General features: G+C 41.9%; 1 protein-coding gene across 8 annotated transcripts in view; it reads right to left on the bottom strand.

The window, feature by feature from the left end:
* Positions 1–26,933, bottom strand: part of NFATC3 (nuclear factor of activated T cells 3) — a 619,175-nt gene that overhangs the window by 203,966 nt on the left and 388,276 nt on the right. For all 8 annotated transcript variants that reach the window (XM_089676358.1, XM_089676352.1, XM_089676355.1 and 5 more), the window contains one exon: positions 2,661–2,787. In XM_089676358.1, coding sequence (XP_089532484.1) covers positions 2,661–2,787 — 127 coding nt within the window. The remainder of the gene's footprint in view (positions 1–2,660; positions 2,788–26,933) is intronic.

Genomic DNA, 26,933 nt, shown 5'->3' with positions numbered 1-26,933 from the left:
AGGACTACGGCGGACATTTTGACACTGAGGGGGAACTGACTTGGGGTCGCTGACATCCCCAGTGACACCAATACAGTGATCAGTGAAAAAAAAACCCACTGACACTGTACTAATGGCACTGGGGAGGAAGGAGTTAACATTTTTATTCACTTAAAGGGTTAACTGTGTGAGGAAAGTGTTTTACTAGGGGGCAGGGGTGTGTGCTGGACGGGGACAGGCTGATCCGGAGAGATAAACTCTTCTCTCCGGTGCAGCTTGTCAGGAGCTGACAGGCAACTGACAGAGAGCAGGGCTGTGTGTAAACAGTGCAGCCCTGCTCTCTGTCAGCGATTGCCGCTAATCGCCGGGAAACGGCCGGTAATGATCGGCCATGACCCGGCGGCTGAGACCTGCTGCTGACACCCGCGGGACAGGTAGGGCGGGCACGCGCTCCCCCTACCTGTTTTGCAAAACCACGTTTGCAAATGTTTTAATGCAGTGGCTGGGGCTCAAGTAGTTAAGGTGGTAATGCAGCTTTTAAGGAGGCCATATATCTGAGTGCATTGGGGTACAGCGCATATTATTTGAGTGTCTTTATCTGGTTTTAAAAAAAAGTTAACCTTTTATAACATGTTACATCCGTATTCAATGTATAACATGTTATTGCTGCAGCTGATCGTGGGTGCAATGCTTTACAGACTCCTAATAAAACAAAATAATAAATGCAAATGTTTTACCTGCAAAGAGATGTGCATGTATGGCTTTATTTTTCTAAAGGTGAATTTATCCTTTAAATAAATGTGGTCATTTTAATTAATATATTGTGCAATGGGAACTATCTTTTCTCTTGAGCCAACGTGGCTGATGTAGAGAGGAGCTGGTGTGTAGTGCAGTAGGAGAAGCCGGTGCTTAAAAACAGAGAGGAGACAACTGGGATTATAGTGGCCCAGCTTAACCACTCACCTCCTCTGCACTTTTTCCCCCTTCCTGCCCAGACTAATTTTCAGCTTTCAGCGCCGTTTCACTTGGAATGACAATTGTGCGGTTATGCAACACTGTACCCATAGGACATTTTTATGTTTTTTTCACACAAATAGAGCTTTTTTTGGTGGTATTTAATCATCATTGGGTGTTTTATTTTTTACACTATAAAAGAAAAAAAGAGAAAAAATTAAAAAAAAAAAAGTTCTCTTTGTTTCTATTATACAGCTTTGCAAACAGTTAATGTTTCTCTTTCACTGATGTGCATTGATAAGGCTGCACTGATAGGCAGCACTGATGGGCATTCATGGGGAGGCACTGATAATGCTGCACTGAATGGCACTAATAGGTAGCACTGAAGGGCACTGACTGGCGGCATTGATATGCGGCAATGATGGGCACTGATAGGCGGCACTGAAGGGCACTAATAGGTAGCACTGAGGGCACTGACAGGCACAGATTGGCAGCACTGTTGGGAACTGATGGACAGCATTTTTGGGCACTGATGGACAGCACTGATAATTAGGGCACTGATAATCAGTGCAAATGTCTGCTTTGACAGTTGCCGGTTACCAGCAGTACTTTTCTCACGCTGTGACAGTGTGAGGAAAGTACTGCCGATAACCGGCAAGTATATTTACATAGTGGTCAGCTGTGATTGGACACAGCTGATCACGTGGCAAAAGGCCACTGTGATTGGCCTTTTACCATGTCATGTGATCAGCTGTGTCCAAAGGACACAGCGATCACAGATCGTACCAGCTGGGGGCGCGTTCTGGGAGGATGTCATATGATGCCCTCCCAGAACTGGACTACCGCGCTGTAGCCATCATTCCACTATAGCACAGTAGTAAAGTGGCTAAAGGGTAAGGCACTGTGCAGTAGGTCATATTCTTAGGTAAGCAGGTGATGTAGAAGGTCACGGAAGAGTAGTGTTTTTTCACATTTGGATAAATTATCACAGCATAAAGCTAGCTTGTGCACAAATGTATACTTGGATGACTGGAGTGCTGGACTATTATAGCATGAGATTTATTATATTTTATTTATGGATTTATTCATCTCATCAACTGTTCAAGCATATATTCAAATGATCCCACTTAGTACTCATGGAGGATTTAGCAATTGTAAGTACCTGTAATAAATTAAATGTTAGTGTAAATATATGAAATTGCTTTTCATTTCCTTTTATTTATGTTGGTAGATTGTTTATTTCTATATATCAGTGACAAGAGATAACATAGTGAACACAATGGAGTTGATTTACTAAAGCTGGAGAGTGCAAAATTTGGTGCAGCTCTGTATTGAAACCAATCGCCTTCCAGTTTTTTTTTTTTTTTCTGTCAAAGCTTAATTGTACAAGCTGAAGTTAGAAGCTGATTGGCTACCATGCACAGCTGCACCGGATTTTACACGAACACATGGATACATTTATTGTATTTAAAACATTTTTTTTTTTTGGATTAACAGGTCATATATTATTTGACGTAGCACATACATAGTAATCACAGAGGAGGCTGTGCTGCACTTTATTTCTGGATTGTATCAGATATGGGAAGATATGTATCAGTCTCAAGGCTGCAACAGGGAGAGGCATATATTTGCATTTTTTAACACTTTGTATACATAGCTGGTGAGCGCAGAGGAGACCCTCTTGTAATAGTATCACTGAAACAAATACTGTAGTTGTGGCACCCAACCTGGTGTGTAGGTAAACCTCTGGGACTGGCTTCGTTTCCTTTTACCATTGCAGAGATAAAACTGAACCTGGACTGCGGTTACAATTGATTTATTATGGTATGGTGGAACTTCAACAACAACTTCAGCCTGAAAAATAAAACAACACTGATTAGTAAAATAAAAATGTACACATTATTTATATAGTTAGGTCCATATATATTTGGACACATGCACAATTTTCATACTTTTGGCTCTGTATGCCACCAGAATAAATTAAAACAAAACATAAGAATCTAAATGAATTTGAAGTGTAGACTTTCAGCTTTAATCCAAGGGGTTGAACATAGATATCAAGTACAAATTTTAGGAACTGCAACCATTTTCAGGGGCTCAAATGTAATTGGACAAAATTAATATAATCATAAAGAAAATGTTCATTTTTGATATTTTGTTGAGAATCCTTTACTGGCAATGCCTGACTGAAGTCTGGAACCCACAGACATACCAAAGACTGGGTTTCCTCCTTTCTGATGCTTTGCCAGGCTCTAACTGCAGCTGTCTTCGCTTGTTCTTTGTTTGTGGGTCTTTCTGCCTTTAGTTTTGCCTTCAGCAAGTGAAATGCATGCTCATTTGGGTTGAGATCAGGTGATTGCAGAATATTCCACCACTTCTGGGTTGCTTTTGCAGTATGTTTTGGATCATTGTCCATCTGTACTGTTAAGCGCCGTCCAATCAACTTTGCTGCATATGGATGAATCTGGGCTGACAGTATATCTTTAAAACACTGCAGAATTAATCTGACTGCTTCTGTCACATCATCAATGAACACCAATGACCCAGTGCCACTGGAAGCTATGCCTATGCCATCACACTGCCTCCACCATGTTTTACAGATGACGTTGTGTGCTTTGGATCATGAGCGGTTCCAAGCCTTCTCCATACTTTTTTCTTCCCGGCATTCTGGTACAGACTAATCTTCATTTCATCCATCCAAAGAATGCTTTTCCAGAACTGGTCTGGCTTTTTTTAGATGTTTTTTGGCAAAGTCTAATCTGTCTTTTCTGTTCTTCAGGCTTATGAATGGTTTGCACCTTGTGGTGAACCCTCTGTATTTGCTCTGGTGAACCCTCTGTATTTTCTCTCGTGAAGTCTTCTCTTGACTGTAGACTTTGAGAATGATACACCCACCTCCTGGGGAGTGTCCTTCACTTGTCTGGATGTTGTGAATGCGTTTTTCTTTAACATAGAGAGGATCTTGCAATCATCCACCACTGTTGTCTTCCGTGGACATCCATGCCGTTTTATGTTGCTGAGCTGATCAGTGCATTCTTCTTTCCTCAGAATGTATCAAACAGTTGATTTGGCCACTCCTAATCTTGCGGCTATCTCTGCAATGGATTTATTTTGTTTTTGAAGCCTTAAATGGCTTGTTTCATTTGCATGGACAGCTCCTTTGAACACATGATGTAGGTTCACAGCATTAGATTCCAAATGCAAATAGCACACTTAGAATCAACTCCAGACCTTATACCTGCTTAACTGACGAAAACATAATGAAGGAGTAGCCCACACCTGGCCATGAAACAGCTTTTGATTTAATTGTCCAATTACTTTTGCTCCCTTGAAAAAGGGGGGATGGCTACTCTTAAGAGCTGTAATTCCTAAACACTTCCTCCAATTTGGATGTACATACCCTCAAATTAAACCTGAAAGTGTGCACTTTCAGCCCATGTCCATTATATAACTATAGCTTGAATATGTTTTGGTATATACCTGAAAAATCTTAAATTGTGCCTGTGTCCAAATATATATGGACCATGCACCCAAAGAACCCCCAGTGGGGCTTTAATGCAGCAATAGAATCATACATATATTGAGAGAGACATTTGGTTAAAAAAGATTTCTAGCAACTTTATTACATACACATTTCCATTGTAATATTGAATACATAATTTCTAAAAATAATATTACTCTGACAGTATTCTTACAAGAGAACTCTTAATACAAGAATATGAAACCACACAGAAAAGAAAGAAAAAAACCCCCGACGCATTTCGATCATTCCACATTCTAGATCTTCCTTGGGGCATGAGAGACAAAGGACTTTCTAGTAGATATAAAAGCAGTCATAAATGAATATACCAAAAAATAGACAGATAATAAAAAAAAAAAAAATTACCACATAATCAAATAATTTTTTATTTACAAAAACATATGTCAGAGAAAAAAAAGAAGATGACTTCCAAGATGAGAGGCTGGACACCATGTTCTGGCGGGGTGCATCATCCAAGAGGGCAAGAGTGGTCAGATGCAAGTCACCAGACAACAAGGACTGACAAAGGGGCACCAAAACATTCCTCCAATGGGACTAAAGATGGTATGAAAAGCAGAATATATTAAATTCCAAATCATTAGACCAAAGAGATATACCTAATAAAAGAATATGTGTTCAAGAATAGTCCATAAAAGGATATATCAAGAGATGAGACTGACCGTGACTTGAGCAGGCCAATGTATGGAACACATAGAATTTCACTCGATAATGGATGTAACAACTCAAGGAAATAGACTGGTAAATTTGAAAAATTAATTTCTCCAAGGAATGGAAGTATGTCAAATCCCATTGAACAAAGACCAAAGTGGCATGTAAGACTGTGAAAGATCCAAATATTAACAGTAATAGCCAATAGTACTATAAAAAGAGAACTATAAATTAACAATATCATATAAAGGAAAGAATTGAACAATATATCCGAATCACAATTTGATGGGGTTATACATAAATAATTTATCATACTGCAACAAGAATTATCAATACTGGTTAGAAAAGAAAAGGCACCTGATTATGAGATATATGATAATATACTCTGCAAGAAACAAACAGAAATTGTTGCTCACCAAGTTTGCAAGGAAGCACAAAAAATGTGATGTAGGGAACAAATCCACCAAATCCCTAATAGGCAAAAGAGATGGTGAGCCACCATTAGTATAAATTACATCCAAGTAATTGCCTATTGATAGGGCAAGTCAAACCATGCGGCCAGGGAGAGATTTAACCAGTATATCAAAGTAGTAAACTAAGAATAAAATCAGAACAAGCCATATATGCATTAAAGTAATCATCCATGGTCACAACTACTTGCTTAATAGCAAACACAAATGTAATGCTCACCAAATCATCAGAGTGAAGGACAGACAGCCTGTGAGTCAGAAGACCAAGAGACAAATGTAAGATGGATACTCATTAAAATAGGGCTGTATGTAGGTGGTTTGGTAATGAGGAATTCATTAGTGCACCTGAGTCCTGGGTCTAGAGTGGCGGCTGAAGCAGCCAATGACTACTTGCTTTATAGCAGACACATAAAAACAAATGTAATGCTCACCAAATCATCAGAATGATGCACAAAAACAGCCTATGAATCAGAAGACTGAGAGACAAATGTAAAATGGATGCTCATTAAATAAAGCTGTATATGGATGGTTTGATAATAGAAAAATTAATTAGTACAACTGTGCCCCAGGTCTGAAGTGGCGGCTAAAGCAGCCAATGATGCCAGAGGGCGTCACCATATGGCCACCCCGGCGTCCATGAGGGAAAAATTCCCGCCCTCTGCCGCCAACCCCCGCCATGATGGAAATGGCGTAGAGGCGTCAGGTCCGCACCTGCGCACTGTGTCCCAGAAAAATGTGCATGCGCGGCAGACCGTGACGTGCAAGGGCAGTCTTGGGACGCCACCAGCACGGGAAACTATCCCAGGAAGAACATGCCAAGAAGAAATTCCCACGCATGGTGTAAGGAACCACCTGGCGGTACCTCTAGCAGCCCACTGGTCAGGTTTCCCCAGAGCGCGGAGTCTAAGTCCCGGTCCGCTTGTTCAACAGGGCCCCTGATGGTGGGGATGGACTTGTAGCGAACAGAGACCAGGTTGCGGCTCCTGAGTACACCCACCCGTGGTAGAGGAATCCGCCAGAGGTTCCTGCAGGGTGAGAGCCTGATGTGAAGAGGCGGATATGCCAGGGCAAGGTGGATGGATGGATGAGCAAGAGCGTGGTCAAACAAGCCGAGTCAGTAGCCGTGGGAGCAGTGCGGTACAAAGCAGCGGGCAGAGAATGGTCGGGTCACACGCCAGGTCAGCAACAGAAGAACAGATCCAAAAGGGGGCATCCAGAAGGGAGGTCAGGCAAGCCAGGGGTCAGAGCAGGAGAGAACAGCCAGGTCAGCAACAAATCCAAGTCAGCAGGAATCGCAGAACACGATCAGGAACACAGGGAGACCAAACAGCACCACCTGTCAGCGCAGGGCGATTTAAATATCGCGCCCTGCGCTGTCATTGGTGCCAGGCACGCACCCGCGGCTCCGAGTGCGCATGCGCGGGTTCCGTCTCCGCCGCGGCCAGCCAGGACCTAGTGCCCGCACACTAGCGTGAACGGGCACAGTGCGCCTGCGCCGAGCCGCGGATCGTGGCGGCCCCTGACACATTGTCAAGGACTAATGGCGGGCTGTAGGAGAAGAGGGAGATTCCCACACAAAACCAACCATATACAGTATATCCCGTGCCGGATGCCCAACCAACAGAACCGGGAAATCACCCGAAAAAAAGAAAAGAACAAAAACATAAGAAAAAAAAATATAAAGACAAAAATAACCAATATGTACAAAAAATAAATATGTTACACAATATAAAGTAGAATAGATGTTTATAGTGCACAACCTCTGGATTTGCATCCAAGTGCACAAGCAATGAATTAATGGGTATACAAAAAAAAGACATACGTCAGTAAATTATTATTGCGTCAAAGAATTATTGATGTGTATACCAAAAGAGACACTGCCAGAGCCTGGGTTCAAACCTGGACCTTCTGCAGTGAGAGGCAATGTTTCTTCTCGCTGAGCCACCTGGAATGCTGGACAGCTCCCTTGACAATTAGTTGGATGATCCTACCTTGACCTTGTTTATCTTGAACCTTGAACCCCTTGCTCCTCCCATAAACTGCCTGATAAAAGCCATGTCTCTGCGTTTCCTGTTTGCCAGATTATTGTGCCTTCTCCAGCCAATATCCCGCTTGTCTCGCCTGCTGCTGTCTATACCTTCGCTACCGACCTTTGGCTTGTGGACTACGATTCTGCCTCATCCTCATCTACTACCTTTTGTGACTGACTCTTGGCTTGTTGACTGACTCCGCTTCTGCTTGATCCCTAACCTGTTCGATCTGCTACTGGATTCCGGCTTGCTCATTCCCTGGTGGGGTGGTCCTGAGATCTGCGACATGGTACTAATACGCAACCAAATCCATCTCCACCATTAGGAGCTCTGGTGAAAACCGGTTAGTGCTTAGACCCCGCCCCTCAGGTGAGCCTGAGTCATTTCACAGGGTGACCTGCCTGTGTACCTATCCTGCTGGTTTCAGGTAAGCCTTAACACTGCTATAGCAACTGGTTTCTGAACCTGACCCAGACTGTGACAGACACATCAGATTAACATGTATATATATGAATGAGTTCCAGGGTCACTGGTCATCTGCAAAGCAGAGTATCAATAACACAGGGAGAAAGTGCAATCAGTTTTGCCCAAGGTAAATCCCTTCAAAAAAGGGTGAAAGGATACTGCTTCATTCAAACCCAGGAGTGCCGTGGCCTGCATTCTATATATCAATTTCTGTTCTATCTGGAGGAGATTTTTGTTCCAATCCCCACCTCGCTCAGGGATGTAAATGTGATCCAGGGCAAGAAATTTCACAATAGGAACTCTGTAATCATGGACTAATACTGCATGTCTTCCAATCGGAAGAGATTGACTGCCTATTTGCATGATATAACTGAGACGCCAAAATTCTTGCTTGGTTTTACCGATATAGAATGCACTGCATTCACAAAAGACATGAAGTAGACAACTCGTCTAGTCTGACAAATAGCAAAATGTTTAAGGGTATAACAGGTGCCATTAGGTAGCAAAATAACCTTGGTCTAATTGATTAAAGGACAACATGGACAGTTCCTACAAGTATATATTCCAAAGTCCCGACAATGTTTATCTCTAGGTTTCTCCTTATACTCACTATGGACAAGTTTGTCCCTTAGTGAGCTAGTGATAGATGGATATTTTTGTTATAATATATATGGACCTAACTGTGTGTGTGTGTGTGTGTGTGTGTGTGTGTGTGTATGTATGTATATATATATATATATATATATATATATATATATATATATATATATATATACACACACATACACTTTATTTTGTTTTATTGAAATTACAGATAGCTTACCCACGTATGTAAGTAAGAATCACAAGGTGGATTTGCATAATGAAAAATTTGTGGAAGGTGGGGTGGGGTTGGGGAGACACAGATTCTTCTTTGTTAAATATCCACTAGTAGGCAACAGGGAAACCATGGTAAACCTCTGCAAGTGGGCACCTTACTTGCTTACTTTATGGCATAAGCTGGACCCACTAATGAGCCCAGGAGGGTATGACTACCTCCTTCCTTAGTTTTACAGGGGTAGACAAGGTATTCCTTTTCAATAATATTAATAATTAGTAATGCACTAAAATGAAAATTCTGGTGCCGAAATTGAAAATTCAAAATGCACTTGGCCAAAAACCAAAACGAGCATTTTTAAAAAACGAATATATATTTTGTGGAAAATAATACAGATAAAAAAACAACATACAGTATACCCCAATGTTTTTGTAAAATATGAAAGGATGTTACAGTGAGTAAATAGATACCAAACATGTCACGCTTTAAAATTGCGCATGCTCGTGGAATGGCGTGAAACTGTGGTACTTAAAAATCTCCATAGTTGATGCTTTAAAAATTTTCTACAGGTTAACAGTGTAAAGTTACAGAGGAGGTCTAATGCTAGAATTATTGCTCTTGCTCTGACGTTCGTGGCGATACCTCATGTGTGTGGTTTGAACACCGTTTTACATATGTGTGCATGGCCTACGTATGGTAAATACATGCAGCGCTGAAATCCTAATAAACATTGAATGTAAACAATTCCAAAAACCACACATGCGCTGTAAATCGCTAAATATATATTAAAGTGAGACGAACATCTTAGGACGTTACCTGTGCAAGAAGTGACATTAATAATGGATAAATAGTAAAAATTACATATATGTCCCAATCTCTATTTTAAGGTGAAATCCGTGACTCCAGTGATAATGAAATGAGTATACATTGCACTAACCAGACAGCGCAATGTTATGTGCATTTGAGTAATTTGACCACTCCTGGTCCTCTGGATGTGGAAAGGTGAGAATCAAAGGATCATCTGGCAAACCAACCGAAAGACAGGTCACTGTTCAACAGGTAAAAAGTTTTGGGCATAAAATTAGCTAATCTTACATAATTTTGGGGTGCTGAAAACGAAAATGACCCTAAAAAATGTTGATTGGCTCTAGTTTCCATGATATATTCACCCATCTAATGACGTAAGCCATTCAAAATTATGATGCAACTTCAGCTGCATATTGCGCAATTGATACTGGTGACCAATAGAAAATTGCATGTATACTGAGATGATGCAATATTAGCCTTTAATTGCATCACTTCACTGCATAAAAGCTGCAGTATCTGTAGCTGATTGTAGTTCGACAGCGTCTTTACATTTCGTTTTATGCTTATATAGGCTACTCAGTAATGCCTCGAACTTGTGTGAATAAAGCAGATAATTTCTGCTATATCTGCGGTGAAATAACTTTTATCTCACAAAAAAGGAGGATAACAGGAATGATTAATCACTTGCCTACCAGGCACTTATACCCCCTTCCTTAACAGGCCAATTTTCAGCTTTCAGCGCTGCCGCACTTTGATTGACAATTGCGCGGTCATGCAACATTGTACCCATATGAAATTTTAATCATTTTTTTCTCACAAATAGAGCTTTCTTTTGGTGGTATTTAATCGCCACTGGGCGCTTTACTTTTTGCGCTATAAATTAAAAAAGGTGCAAAAAATTTGAAAAAAAAAAAAAAGTTTATTTGTATCTTTTATAAAATTTTTCAAACAGGTATTTTTTCTCCTTCACTGATTTGCGTTGATGAGGCGGCACTGATGGGCACTGATAGGCGGCACTGATGGGCACTGATAGGCAGCACTAAAGGGCACTGATAGGCAGTACTAATGAGGTGGCACGGATAGGCGGCACTGATAGACAGCACTAATTAGGGGTCACGGATAGGCGGCACTGATATGCAGCACTGATAGGCGGCACTGATAGGTGACACTGATGATGGGTACTGATAGACGGCACTGACTGGCATCACTTCTGGGCACTGACTGGCGGCACTGACTGGCACAACCCCTGGGCACTGACTGGTGGCACTGACTGGCAGCACTGCTGGGCTGCACTGGTGGGTGGCACTGGTGGGCAGCACTGGTGGGTGGGCACAGGTGGGTGGCACTGGTGGGCACAGGTGGGTGGCAGTGGTGGGCACAGGTGGGTGGCACTGCTGGGCACATGTAGGTGGCACTTCTGGGCACAGGTAGGTGGCACTGCAGAGTGGCACAGGTGGGTGCACTGCTGGGAACGGGTGGGCGGGGCTAGTGGGCGCACTGCTGGGCGGAACTTGCGGGTGTCACTGCTGGGCACCGATCATCAGGGCACTGATCATCAGTGCCCTGATGATCGGTGCCGATCCCCGCTCTGACAACTGCCGGTTCTCGGCAGTACTTTCCTCACGATCTGACAGCGTGAGGAAAGTGCAGCCGAGAACCGGCACTTGCATTTCCCTGTGATCAGCGTGTCATTGGACACCGCTGATCACGTGGTAAAAGGCCGGTGGGATCGGCCTTTCACCACATCACGTGATCAGCTGTGTCCGTAGGACACAGCGATCACGGAGATCGCCGGGTGCGCGCCCCCTGGGGAGCGCAGGAGAGCGCGTTCTGGGAGGACGTCATATGACGTCCACTCAGAACTGGCCGGCCGCGGTGAAGCCGTCATTCGGCTATGCGCGGTCGGCAAGAGGTTAAGAAAGCCTACAACTTGTATTTTGGCTGCAAGATAGGAGACCAGGACAAGAGCTGGGCACCACATATATGCTGCAATTCTTGTGGGACGGCACTGGAGCAATGGTTGAATGGAAAAAAGGCATCTATGCCTTTTGCTGTGCCAATGATTTGGAGAGAGCCAACAGATCATGTCAGTAATTGTTACTTTTGTATGGTGCCTCCAATTGTAAAAGGGCTAAATAAGAAGAAAAAGTTATCTGTGCACTATCCAAATATTCCATCGGCAATACGTCCAGTTCCTCATGGAGAGGGGCTACCAATTCCTAAAGCACCAGAATCCTTCTTGGCTGAGTCAAGTGAGGAAGAACCTGAAGCGTGTAGTCACGTGCAGTTGTAAGAGATAGCCCTTTCCTCGAATACAAGAGAAAAGCCAAGAGAAGCAAAACCGACACAAACTGAAGACAAAACTAGTGAGAATCCTAAGTATTAAAATGATTCAACTTAGCTTATGGCTATAATTTTTCTTGGTAATCCTATGCAATATATTATGCCATTTAGGCTTTGTTATGTAGTCAATATCACTTGCTTTATATTTGTGGAAAGACATCTATCTATATAATTATTGTGCATTATGTAGTCATTACGCCTATAGTAGAAAACTTTCCGTTTACAGAAAAACTAGAGCCAATTGACAAATTTCATTGTTATATTTGAACTCAGAATGTGAAATTCATTAAGAAATGGATCCTTGTTTCCAAAACTGGCAAAAATTAAAAATTTGTTGAACATAATCAAATGGTAAGACAATAGTTAAGATGGCCTCCGGCCTAACACGTGGCCTGTGCGGCGTGACGTCACCAACCGGTCTCCTCCCTAACACGTTTTTTGCCCGTGCACGTTCTCAAAGGAAGCATGCCTCAGTCGGCCGGTTGTTTAAATAGCATGTCGCGCGCATGCGCGGAGCAGTGTATTGACGCCATATTGGTCTGCATGCGCAACTCATATGGGAGCGGCCATTTTCTCGGTTATATATTTTATTATTATTATACAGTATTTATATAGCGCTAAAAGGTTTGCTCAGCGCTGTACATTATAGTGGGGGACAGTACATGAGACAATACAGTAACAAAACAGAACACAAGGGATTCAAGGGCCCTGCTCTTTCGAGCTTACAATCTAGGAGGGAGGGGATAGTGGTACAGGAGGAAGTGGCTGTGGGGGATGGAGTGGTGGGAGGAGAGGAGGAGATCGGCTGTTAGGTGAGGGCGAGGTAGGCTTCCCTGAAGAGTTGGGTTTTCAGGGTGCGCCTAAAGGTGAGGAGGGTAGGTGACAGTCTGATGGATTGGGGTAGCGAGTTCCAGAGGATGGGGGAAGTCCTGGAGAAGTCCTGCAGTCGGGCATGGGAGGTGGAGACCAGGGAGCTAGAAAGTAGGAGGTCTTGCGAGGAGCGAAGATTACGGGTGGGGTGGTATTTGGGTATCAGGTCGGTGAGGTAGTTTGGGGCAGCATTATGAATGGCTTTGTATGTCAATGTTAGTAGTTTGAATTTAATGCGTTGGGCAATCGGGAGCCAGTGGAGGGGATGACAGAGGGGGGTGGCAGAAGCAGAGCGGTTGGTGAGGTGGATGAGTCTGGCCGCTGAGTTCAGGACAGACTGAAGAGGGGATAGTCTGTGATGAGGTAGGCCGGTGAGAAGGGAGTTGCAGTAGTCCAGACGTGAGATAATAAGAGAGTGAACGAGTAGTTTAGTAGTGTCTGGGGTTAGGAACGAACGTATTTTGGAGATGTTGCGGAGGTGGAGCCTGCATGAGTTTGCCAACGATTGGACATGGGGTTGGAAGGACAGGTTTGAGTCTAGAGTGATACCTAGGACTTTGGCTTGTGGGGTGGGACTGATGGTGACGTTGTTGGTCGTGATGGAGAGGGTGGGGGGGGCGCACGGGCTGGGGGAAAATCAGGAGCTCGGTTTTGGAAAGGTTCATTTTGAGGAAATGGAGCAACATCCAGTCTGATATATCATTCAGTAGGTGGGTGATACGGGCGGAGACTGAAGTGGTGAATTGAGGGGTGGAGAGGTAAATTTGCATGTCATCGGCATAGAGGTGATAGTTGAAGCCATGGGAGTATATCAGTTTGCCGAGGGAGGAGGTGTAGATGGAGAAGAGAAGGGGCCCAAAGACAGAGCCTTGGGGGACCCCAACAGAGAGGGGGAGAGAGGGGGAGGTGGTAGCGTTATAGGCAACGCTGAAGGAGTGTTGGGATAGATAGGAGGAGAGCCAAGAGAGAGCGGAGTCTCTGATGCCAAGGGAGTGTAGTTTATTAAGGAGGGGGTGGTCGACTGTGTCGAAGGCCGCGGAGAGGTCAAGGAGTAGGAGGACTGAGTAGTGGCCATTAGCTTTGGCGGTTAGCAGGTCATTAGTGATTTTGAGTAGGGCGGTTTCGGTGGAGTGTAGGGGACGGAAGCCAGACTGTAGTGGATTGAGGAGGTTTTTGTCAGTGAGGTGGTCGCTACATACAAACATAGGGAGACGGTCGTGGATGCATATATCCAGTCTGGTAATAAGAATTACAGCAATGGACAGTATGTCAGTATATCAATAAGATAGCAAAAGGGTTAGTTATAACCACGTGGATATAAGGACTAAAAGTGATGTTTCTGATGCAAAAACAGAGAATGACCACCTCCATTTTGCCATAGCCAAACAGGTGCTGAATCACAGACCGAAATGTCCGAACATCAATAGGGTGGTATTAAAAACCCATATTCATGGGACTACAAATCCCAGCAAAAATAACTATTAAAAAACTGTCTCTATGTTGCTGTCTATTATATATAATATTAATCTCACAAACAAGATAACAATTTATATAGTATATGACATATAAAAGAAAACAAGGAAAACGCATATCCCCCCACTTTAATAAACAAAGGGGAATACTACAAACAAGTGAATAAAATCTGGATACTTTATTCACCGGATATAAAAATAATAATAAAAAGTATATGTAAATAAACACAATAAACAGATCCATAAAAAAATAAAAAATAAATAAAAAAACCCGTATAGAAAGAACCAGTATGATTTGAATGAAAATAGGATCTTAAATGGGGAAAAAAGGATAATAAATGAATTGTGAAACATAAAATAGGATATTTAAAAACCATAAAAACCCACAAAAAAATCATAAGCTGGGCATATAAAAAATAATAATATGAGTCATATTATAGTAATATAATTGATGTAAAAATATTAATAATACGCAAATAGATGGTAATACTGTAATACAAAAAGCAAACCTAAAAAAAGACACTGGGAAGATTATCTAAAACCACCTAAAAAATGGAAAATAAGTGGAGGAAAAAATTGTAAAATGATAAAACGCATGATAAAGGACAATATGTTGGAACACATAAAATGAAATATCAAATGGGATATATATAAAAAACAGAATATAAAAGAGGGAGTAACACTTAGCTGTTATCAATAAAACAGGTAATGTCGAGATCGACATTTAAACCTTGTGGAGATAAGGAGCGTAGCTCAAAGATCCATTTGGTTTCTAATTTAGACACAGATCTGCTTTTAAACAACCCCCTCCAATGTTGCTTGATGACATCTATCCAGATAAATTTTAGACACCGAGGGTTTCTGTTATGGAATTAACGATAGTGCATTGACAGGGAATGCTCCTTACACCCTTTTTTAATATTGTATAAATGTTCCCTTAGCCTATCACGAAGCCTTCTAGTGGTTCTACCAACATATTGCTTGCCACAGGAACATTCCAAAAGATAGACCACGTGTGTACTGTTACAAGTGATAACTGACTGTATGTCATATGTTTTATTAGTTGTATTGGAACAAAAAGATTTACCTGGTCTCTTGTGAACCCCATTGTTCACACATATCATACACCTGTTGCAGGGAAAGAAGCCTTTATGCCCAAAGTTAAAGGTCAGAGGTCTGGGGGCGTTCACTACATTTAGGAGCCAGTGTTAGTCTTAATGATGGTGCCTTACGATAGGTGATTTCTGGATGGTCTGGTATGACTCTACTTAGTACTGGGTCATTCTTAAGGATAGACCAATTGTTCTTAATCATTTTTGCCACATCTTTATACTGCATGTTGAAATTCGTGACAAATGGACAGAACCTATCTGGTTTAGAAACGGTTTTAGAGACAAGAAGGTCATTTCTGTTCAGCTTACTGACTTCTTCAATTTCTCTTTCCAAAGTTATATCATTGTAGCCTTTTTCTAAAAATCTCTTTTTCAGTATATTTGCCTGTGAGATAAAATCTTCCATTTTATCACAGTTCCTCCGGATATGCAAAAATGTACCTTTTTGTATATTAAGCCATTTTGGGTGATGACAACTGTCTAGTGGAATAAAACTATTTCTATCTGCGGTCTTAAAAAATGTTTTCGTAAAAATCCCAGTGCCATCATTAAAAAGAGTAAGATCCAAGAAATTAATTTCACTAAAATCATACTGGTATGTTAATTTAATATTCAAATTGTTAAAATTGAGTGTTGTAAAAAACGTACTTACGTATGCGTTCATCACTATGTGCGAGCACAGGGGCACTTTAAAAAAAATTTTTTTTTTTTTTGCACTGTCCCTTTAAAAAATTTTTTAATCACTTTTATTCTAATCACAAGAAAAGCATGCATCCCTTGTGATAGAAATAATTAGTGACAGTTCCGCTTTCTGGAGAGATATGGGGTCTTTGGCCGAAACGTTTTGGCAACCGAAATTTCGGTGCATCCCTAGTAATTTTTTACAACCAACTATAAATTAATTTATTCATCAAAATACCAATTTTACTGTGATTTGTGTACCAATAAATAAATAATTTGCGCTAGTAAATGTGTATAAATATATAAATGTATATAAAGAAATCATCAAATCATAAGTCCAGAAAAAAATATATATATGCCAATACCACAAAAAAATATAAAAAAACTTTTGAGTGCAAAAAACTTTTGTGCAAAAAAAAGTGTCTAAATATGAAAAAATTTCACCAAAAAACCTTGATAATATAATGGCAGATCATCCATAAATATATCTTCAGAAACGGAAACTCTGCAACACACTGATCCTCATCGATCGAAATAACAGGATGAAAAACTTTATAGTTAATCGAAAATCCACTTCTCCAATAGATAAAGGACCACCTTCAAACGTATCCATGGGGGGAAATGCCAAACACTCGAGAGAAACAGAAAGACTTCATGGTGCAATATTATAAAAACCAATTCCTTTATTAGGTACTCATTGCACTTACTCAAGAGGTGTCCCAGCCGACACCAGCATCAACAGCATAACAGCAATCACATAAACGAGCCTGGCTACTCAGCACATGCGCAGTAGCTGGCAGCCAAAAACGTAATGACGTCACATCAATCAAGCTCCGCCCTACGCGTTTCGTCATCGACGTCCTCACGGAGCGTCATTACGTTTTTGGCTGCCAGCTACTGCGCATGTGCTGAGTAGCCAGGCTCGTTTATGTGATTGCTGTTATGCTGTTGATGCTGGTGTCGGCTGGGACACCTCTTGAGTAAGTGCAATGAGTACCTAATAAAGGAATTGGTTTTTATAATATTGCACCATGAAGTCTTTCTGTTTCTCTCGAGTGTTTGGCATTTCCCCCCATGGATACGTTTGAAGGTGGTCCTTTATCTATTGGAGAAGTGGATTTTCGATTAACGATAAAGTTTTTCATCCTGTTATTTCGATCGATGAGGATCGGTGTGTTGCAGAGTTTCCGTTTCTGAAGATATATTTATGGATGATCTGCCATTATATTATCAAGGTTTTTTGGTGAAATTTTTTCATATTTAGACACTTTTTTTTGCACAAAAGTTTTTTGCACTCAAAAGTTTTTTTATATTTTTTTGTGGTATTGGCATATATATATTTTTTTCTGGACTTATGATTTGATGATTTCTTTATATACATTTATACACATTTACTAGCGCAAATTATTTATTTATTGGTACACTTTATATATGGTGATTTTTTGCAGCTGGTACACTATTAGTAAGTTATATAATTTTGACCATAGGCGCTATTATTAATTTTTCTTACTGTGATTTGTGCATTTTATAGGAACATTGAAATTATATTGACCTGCCAGAGCCACCTAGTTATGGTGGAAGAAGGATGACCCTTTTTTGGGGCCATCAGGGAGGAGAAAAACGTTATCAGTTTTTCAGAAGGAAGATGTTGCAGCTAGGTAAACCTTAACCACTCCAACCAAATCCAGACAGACAATGTAGTAAAAACGAATTGGTGTGCTTCGGGCACCACAGGGTAAAGAGAGAATAAAATGCTCATTGAGGTGAAAGGAAAAGGCCGACTTTAAGAAGGAAGGAGGTCTGAGTCTCATGACCACTTTATCTATATGAAAAATGTTTTTTTTTTTTTTAATGAAAAAAATAAGCGAAATAAAAGGAATTTTGACTTTCCTATAAATTACATAATTTGGACTACAGTACAGGACACAGGCTGAGTATTCAAAGAACCTGGGTTAAAGGCTAATGCTTTCAGGTGAGTGGTGCTGACAAGCTTTTGAAGACAGGACCTGTCGACAACTGCCCTATAACCCTACCCAATGCCTCCTAGGAGCATTACAGCGTAACCCAGGAATAGAAGAGAGGATGACCTCTCTCCTGTATTGTAATCCAAATTATGGAATTCACAGGTAAATCAAAATTCCTCCTATCTTCATCGTACAGTACAGGGCACAGGATGAGTATTTATAGACCCTGGGACCAGAGGCATTACTTGAAGCTTGTGTGCCCTGAAGCAAAAGTTGACGTGGGGGCCCCCCACTACCACCCGCCGCTTCCACTGCGCTAACATACTCAAAGTTATTTCAGATCTTTATTTACATATTGAGAGAGTAATTCAAAGGATTTTGGAGAAGATGTCCGCAGTTAGATATCTCTCCAATTCTTTTGAATACTTGTAAGCAAACCCCAGTGTAGAATGTAAAATCGCGGGCATGAATATATTACAACCTTTTATTTCCATCCCCACAGTGAAATCATTAAACTCACTCTCTCTTCTTTCCTTTTCTCTTTCCTCCTCTCTCATTCCTTCTTGCTGTCTCTGTCTCTTCAATTCTCAAACTAAACTTCTATCTCATTCTCTCTCTCTCCCCCCCATTGCTCTTTTTTTCTTTCAATTTCTCTCTCTCTCCCCTACTCTCTCTCATGTTCTCTTTCTCTCTTTTTTTGTCATTTTCATTTAATCTTACTCCATTAGTTCAGTTTTAGTTCATACCACAAACTGCATTTGATATGCACAGTGACAATTTGCAGTTCCTGTGCAGTTCTGCATAATGCAAGATTGTGGGATTAGCCCATTCATTTTGATTAGACAGAAATTGCACCGTACCACAAGTATTGAATGCACAACTTTTAAAAATGCTCTGCAACAAAAAGTACCATGCGATTTGGTGTGGGCAAATGCACAGCACTTGCGACCCGTGTTTGGGGTGTCATTAACGCCTTACTGACACCCACTGCAGATCGCAAATGGAGTGTGTTTTGCATGCAGTGTGAATGGCACAGGAACACACAGCAGGTCCCTGTGTGATTCGTTTGCAGGCATGGTGTGAACCAGCCCTGGTTTCGTTAGGTGTTCATCTCTCACTTTTGAATGTATGCCAAAAAAAAAAAATAAAAGTTTGGCTTACTGCACACTGAAGAACATTTACATTACATATGTTCAAATAATACAGGCAGTGTCCTAACCATTCCCAGAGCACGTTCCAGGCAAGACTGTAGTATCCATAATGTGAACGTTAATGCTGCTGTCTGGTGAACAATCGCCACATTAACACATTTCACCTGTCTATACAGAGTTTGGACTACAGAGCCTGCCGAGGGCGATTCCTTGTCTGCTCTACACTGAGCACTGACTGGACTGAAACAGAGAGATGGGCTCTTACCCTCCGAACAGCTGTAATTCTTCCTGTTCTCTTTACATCTTGTGTCCAGTTCTAGATAAGAGATCACAGTGCATGTGAGGAGGGGGCTGCACAGAGGGAGATAATATAGGACAAGGCATCTTGACAGGATGACTAAGGGGTGGATGTTAACTCTTTCAGCAAAGTAGAAGGAAAACAGCACATTGTGATACACTGGAGGAATCTGCTTCTGCTTTAAAGAACAGGAACTGATAGGCAGTCCTTAGGGCCCTCTGGAGCAAGGGCCAGGTCGCAACTTCGACCCCTATTGTTACGCCAGTGCCTGGGACATTGCCATGCAAGGGAAGAGAAGGATGAAACTGTGTCAACAGGCCCAACAAAAACAAGAGTCAGCCGACCCTACTTCAGAGTGCTGCTGCAAGAACCTTGGGGCTGAAAGCGGCATCCATTGAAGATTGGATTTTTACCTTGTAGAGCTTGGAAAATGTATGAATGGAAGACCAGGTGGTGGCATAACAAATCTGGGAAACGGTCTTATGTCAGATATAGTGTGTTTGTGTGTGTGTATATATATATATATATATATATACACACACACACAAAATATATTTTATGGTATGGGTTTGGTGATTTTTCAGACTCACATATAGAATGTTTTTCAGGCCTTACTTTAAAGTTCACATTTTCAAAATGTAGAAGCAGTTTCTAATTACTTTTCTGCCCAAGCCATCCCAATGTGCTTATCGCATGTACAGTGAAGAAATAAGTATTTGATCCCCTGCTGATTTTGAACGTGTGCCCACTCACAAAGAAATGATCAGTCTAAAAATCAAATGGCAGGTGTATTGTAACACTGAAAGACAGAATAGCAACAAAAAATTCAAAAGAAATGCATGTCTAACAAATTATGTACTGATTTGCATGTTCATGAGGGATATAAGTATTTGATCCCCTTCACAAAACATGACTTAGTACTTGGTGGCAAATCCCTTGATGGCAATCACAGAGGTCAGACGTTTCCTGTAGTTGGCAACCAGGTTTGCACACATCTCAGGAGGGATTTTGGCCCACTCCTCTTGGCAGATCCTCTCAAAGTCATTAAGGTTTGGTGGCTGATGTTCGGCAACTCGAACTTTCAGCTCCCTCCACAGATTCTTAATCGGATTAAGGTCTGGAGACTGGCTAGGCCATTCCAGGACCTTAATGTGCATCTTCTTGAGCCACTCCTTTGTTGCCTTGGCTGTGTGTTTTGGGTCACTGTCATGCTGGAACACCCATCCACGGCCCATTTTCAATGCCCTGGCTGAGGGAAGAAGGTTCTCACCCAAGATTTGATGGTACATTGCTCAGTCCATCGTCCCTTTGATGCGGTGCAGTTGTCCTGTCCCCTTAGCAGAAAAACACCCCCAAAGCAGAATGTTTCCACCACCATGTTTGACAGTTGGGATGGTGTTCTTGGGGTCATAGGCAGCATTCCTCCTCCTTCAAGCATGGCAAGTTGAATTGATGACAAAGAGCTCGATTTTGGTCTGATCTGACCACAACACTTTCAAACAGTCCTCCTCTGCATCATTCAGATGTTCAGTGACAAACTTCAGATGGGCCTGGACATGTGCTTTCTTGAGCAGAGGGAACTTGAGGGTACTGCGGGATTTCAATCCTTGTCGACGTAGTGTGTTACCTATTGTTTTCTTGGTGACTGCTCCCAGCTGCCTGGAGATCATTGACAAGGTCCTCATGTGTAGTTCTGGGATGATTGTTCACTGTTCTCATGATCACTGACACTCCACGAGGTGAGATCTTGCATGGTGCACCGGACCTAGGGAGACTGACAGTTGTTTTGTGTTTCTTCCATTTGCGAATGATTGCACCAACTGTTTTCACCTTCTCACCAAGCTGCTTGGCGACAGTTTGGTAGCCCAGTCCAGCCTTGTGTAGGTCTACAATCTTGTCCATGACATCCTTGGACATCTCTTTGGTCTTTGCCATGGTGAAGAGTTTGGAATCTGATTGTTTGCTTGCTCCTGTGGACAGGTGTCTTTTATACAGGTCACAAAATGAGATTAGCAGCACTCCATTTAAGAGACTGCTTCTAATCTCAGCTTGTTACCTGTATGAAAGACACCTGGTAGCAAGAAATCCTGCTGAATGATAGGGGATCAAATACTTATTTCCCTCATGAACATGCAAGTCAGTGCATAATTTGTTAGACATGCATTTCTTTTGAATTTTTTTGTTGTGTTGCTATTCTGTCTCTCAGTGTTACAATACACCTACCATTTGATTTTTAGACTGATCATTTCTTTCTGAGTGGGCAAATATTCAAAATCAGCAGGGGATCAATTACCTATTTCTTTCACTGTACGTAATCCATGACAGCCTTGAATTTTCACCCTCTTTTTAAAATTTCCGAAGAAGCATCTTAAGCCCCTGGCTTAGTGTAGCATCATATGATAATCCAAGAAACCTCATATCCCATCATGCACTACTTTACTGCAGAACAAAATAGGGAATGTTCTACCTCTCTGTATCACACCTCTCTCATTTTTGCAATTTTTTTTTTGTTTTATTTCCACCCACTTTCCTATGTTTATCTTTATGCAAGTGTACAGGAGGTAGGTGGAAAGTGTGAAAGGAGATATCTACACTGATAATCAGGGCACTGATTTTCAGTGCAGCCCCAAAAGTGCCCAGCAGTGCTGCCAATCCGTGACCTGACACTAACCGCCAATCAGTGCTGCCTATTAGTACCCATCAGTGCAGTAGCCTCATCAATGCCCACCAGTGCCGCCTCATCAGTTCAGCCCATCAGTGCTGCCTATTAGTGTCCATCAGTGCTGCCTATTAGTGCCCATCAGTGCAGCCTCATCAATGCACATTAGTGAAGGAAACAATTACCTGTTTGCAAAATGTTATTGTTTAGCAAAAAATAAAACTCGGTGGTGATTAAATACCAACAAAAGAAAGCTATCGGTGTGAAAAAAAAAATATAAATCTAAAAATTTCATATGGAGTAGTGTTGCATAACTATGCAATTGTCATTCAAAATGTGACAGCGCTGAAAACTGAAAATTAGCCTGGGCAGGAAGAGAGTGAAAGTGCCCAGTAGACAAGTGGTTAATCTTCACTCAGTACCCCATAATGACAAAGTAAAAACAAAATTTTAGAAATGTTTACAAAATTTATGAAAAACTGAATATTCACATTTGACAACCATCTGCACTGATCTGGGCTTTAGAGACGAAGTCTCTTCTCAGCACAAAACACATGAAAGCCCGCTTGGAGTAACAAAAAGGTTGCATATGCCATATTGGGGAATAAACTAAAAAAGCTTGAGATGAGCCATAGTAGGTGAGGGTGGGTAACTCGAATCAATGCAAGCTATAGAGATAAGGTAGGGCTTGTGGAGTCCAGAAAAAAGAAATGTAGAGAAAATGTGGCCAAGGCATCTCTATAGCAAATGTTAAATTCTAATAGAAAGAAATGTAGGGTCAGCAAGGCCCAATTGATTCATGTATGATGGGTGGGGCTGAGAAGACTGATACTATGGCAAAGTAACCAATGCAGAGACAATACCAGTCACAATCAAAAGGCAGAACATAGAAGGATGTGTGGGCCTAACTGAGACATAACGCAATATGTGCAGCAACAGTCTTAAACACCAGAACTCAGGGTCCACGCGATGCGTGCAGCAACAGTCCAAAACACTAGCGCTCAGGGTCCTTTGCTCGTTATCCAATAGCTGTATGATACAGAAATAAGAGATCCTTGCTGGAGTCCAGCCTCATTGGCATAGCCAATGACAGATAAATTTACTGGAACAACCACCAATGGTGCCTACGTCTATAAGAGATAACAATCTGTTGATAGAAGATATTTGGCCAATGGAGGGTAACAGACACGGAGGCCCAATTGGGATATTGATGAAGCTAAACATCCAGCAAGACTCATATAAACTTTTCCGGAAGTCCATATTTCAGCTAAAGATATCCAGGAGCAAAGACCAAAGTAAAACAGTAACATACAGTTATAAAAATCACCTGTCTCTGTGCCAGTGGATGTCTTACTCTCAAAAAAACTTTTCAACAAGAAAAATATTTTCTTGTTGGTCTCAAAAAGGGATGTGGAGCAAACAAGGAAAGTGAAAAAAAAGTGCAGGTTCATACAATACGAGCAATATGTTACAGTAAAATAAGAGCACAAATAAAAGTGAAGCCACTCCTCAGGAAAGTTAAACCAAAACACGTAAAATAATGTGGGGAGTATAGAAGGCAGCTCCTAATAGGTTGTGAAGGGGGGCTGGGCTGGTCCTATTGTAGAAGATATGATCCAAGCTAAGTGGTATCATTGCTCCAGGTCTCCTCGCGATTCCAGTAGAAATTCAGGCTATGATGCCCCAGATTGCCATAGATCTCGGGTGCCCAACATTCAAGGAAAAAAGAAAACCATTGAAATCCTTCTATTGGTATCAACAGGACTCAGTCTGACGAGCTTGGCCATGCAACAGATCACACTTCCCAATGTTGCCATGTAGTATAGTTGAAAGTGTAGGCAACAGAGAAACTGCAATTATAAAACCATTTAACAAAACATGAACTATTAACTAATATAGATATCTGAAATATCAAACAACATGATGTTGTTGCTAATGTGAGAAGAAGCTACTGCTTGGGAGAATGAGATGTGGGTGTCATTGGAGAGGCACAAGATTAAAAGGGCTTTCCACCTTAGAGTGCCATCGATCAGGTGGTAAACCAATCAGGGTGTAAGCTTTTTGGCGAAACCCTGTACAAGATGTGCAAGTGTCCAGGGTGCTAAGGTAATCTCACTAAAAAGTCTGTGTATAGTGAACAGAAAGTTGAAATAAGGTAAATTAGGCCAAGCCAAAAACGTAAGTAGGGAGGGCTGCCTAACATCTGGGCTCGACCCGCACAAAATGGAAAAGAAAAAAAAGCAGATAAGTTCAAAGAAGGTTAAGGTACTCACGAATCTGTCCAAAAATTACATGGGGATGGAGGTCAAAAAGTTTCTCCGAACCGGAAACTGTAGACAGGTTATGAACAAGTTGGTGTTCTCTAGTAGATGTGAAAAGCTTGGGCATCATCCTGAGAGGCTGGTGGACTTCAGCTCTGCTGTGCTGAGAGTTCAAGTGGTGCTGTGGAAAGCAGGTCAGGATGTAGAAAGTCTCGGTATCAGCCTGTTACCGGGACTGAAGAAAGTTGAATAACATCAAATAAATGATCCAGATTATCTGGAGTTCACAACAATGCAGAGCAGCCTTGGTATGTCGCCGTTAGATCACAAGGAAAGCACCATTCGTATACTATGATCTTTTTCCATATGAATGGGACACAGGGTCCTGCAAAACTGTAGCATGATGGGTTAAAGGCCTTGGTAGACCAATATATCTGACTCATTTGAGATTGAAGATTTCTTGATCCCTCGCTCTGAGTAAGACCTCTTCCTTGCAAAACTCCTGAAAACAACAGATTATATCACAAGGGGATATAATCATGTGGACACAAAGCTCTATGTGCTCCTTACAGCTCAAGCAGGGAGTCAGATGGATGCCCTAAGAGGTTCTTAAAGAGCGTATGTAGGGCCACAGAGCTCTGATTGAGTTCCACTAATGCGGGAATGACTCCCATTCTCAGATTTCAGTATCAGCCTCTGTCTTCTAGGTCCTCAAGCTTCTTCTGCATCGTAATAAAATGGCGGAAGTGCTGGGATGCTGAGTCCTGCAGAAACAAGATGTTTGCCTCATGGCAGGTGATCATATGCTCACCTCTTTAAGACAGTCTGAGACACCTTGAACCTTTTCCATTAGGTGCTCAACCTTTTGGGGCCACTTAAGTGATTTGAACTATGGCGTTTTACTACCCCCATCCCCCCCCCAAACCACAAATGTAAACAAGCTCTTACTGTCCTCAGACCCCTATAAGGCTGCTTTCACACTGATGTGCTGCGGTTTTCCTGTGGGTTAGCTGCACTGAGCTAACTTCTATTTCATCTTGTGGATGTGGTGCACTTTCTGTAAGAACACTAAAGCTCATTCATTCAGGAGTTTTTGTGCACTTTCAGAAAGCACACCAAACCCATAGGGTATAAAAGAAACCTATGGCTCTGTGAAGCTAACCTGCAGGAAAGCCGCAGGTGCACTGCGTTGCAACTGGGGATCAGTGTGAAAGCAGCCTAAAACCCCCCCTTTTTTTTTATAAGTGCTAATATGCCCACTACAAAAGCGCAGTGTGTTTGATTTAATACGCAGATCTTTTCCTCTTCCAGCTTCTGCAGGCATAGCTCTCCAGGCTGCTAGAAAGGTCCCAAGCAAGTGCACTTGGTATCACTCTGCATGGAACAGGAGCCAGCACTACAGAGGAAGAATTGGTTTATGCAGCTTCGCTCCCTTTGCAGCCACCTGCTTCCTCTGCTGCTGGATCCATGAACTCTGATGCTCTGGGATGGTGGGTCGGCAACCTGTTGATCGTGATCTGGGCTTGCCAACCAACCATCTAAAAACATGGGCATGTGCTTTCCTGGTTGAGCACCCCTGCGATAGACATCATAGGCATCTGTTGAATTATATGAATCACTGCTTCAGGGTCAATGTGAGACTTGCCTTTGGCAGATGGTTCAGAGCAACTGGGCTTAGCAGGGGACTCCTCTAGTATAAAACAATTGTGTTCTAAATATTTCAGGGAGATTTTGCCCCAAATGGGAATGTGGGGTTGTGACGGAACGCCTGTTACCCTGTGTAGGTGATTACGTCAGAGAACTGCTTCCTCGCCACTGGGACACAGGAACAAGGTATTATAGCCGGGTGTTGCACCCAAGACTAGATGACAATAGCTTAGATGTCAAACAGGAACTCTTTATTGAACAGAAAACACAGGATTATATACACTCCAGAAATGGGGCCCATCCCCTCATGAACAATAAAACAAATATTACACTTTGGGATAAACATCCCACACTGATTAGATAACAAAGTGAAGCTGACATCAGTCTAATCCTATCATGTAGGCACCTCCAGAAGGACTTTCCTAACAAACAATAGGTGACTCAATTAACAATGGGAATGCACACCTTGAAGGCACACAATGGGAGAAGATAGTAAACAAATAACACCTTAATAAACAGATTAGAGTCCTCAGCCTGAGGTTGTTTTGCTGATTATATCAACATATTCTGGAGTCTAGGAAGGAGGGAGGTTGAAGCAGTCAATGCTAGTTTGGGAACAGAGACTCCAAATCTGTATCTTGGTGCTCCAGTTGTCAGAGTATGTGTGTTTTGGGGAGACATGGAATCCGAAGTAAACTACTGCAAAGGTCTCCCCCAGGAAAACACCAAAGAGTAGAGCTCTGTCAGATACCAGGGCCATGGTC

This window comes from Staurois parvus, unplaced genomic scaffold (genome assembly GCF_062004578.1).
Source record: "Staurois parvus isolate SC_StPar_1 unplaced genomic scaffold, SC_StPar_1.0 ptg000167l, whole genome shotgun sequence".
Classification (NCBI taxonomy): domain Eukaryota; kingdom Metazoa; phylum Chordata; class Amphibia; order Anura; family Ranidae; genus Staurois; species Staurois parvus.
Note: the sequence above shows the minus strand (reverse complement) of the source record. Positions and strands in the feature narration are given on the sequence as shown.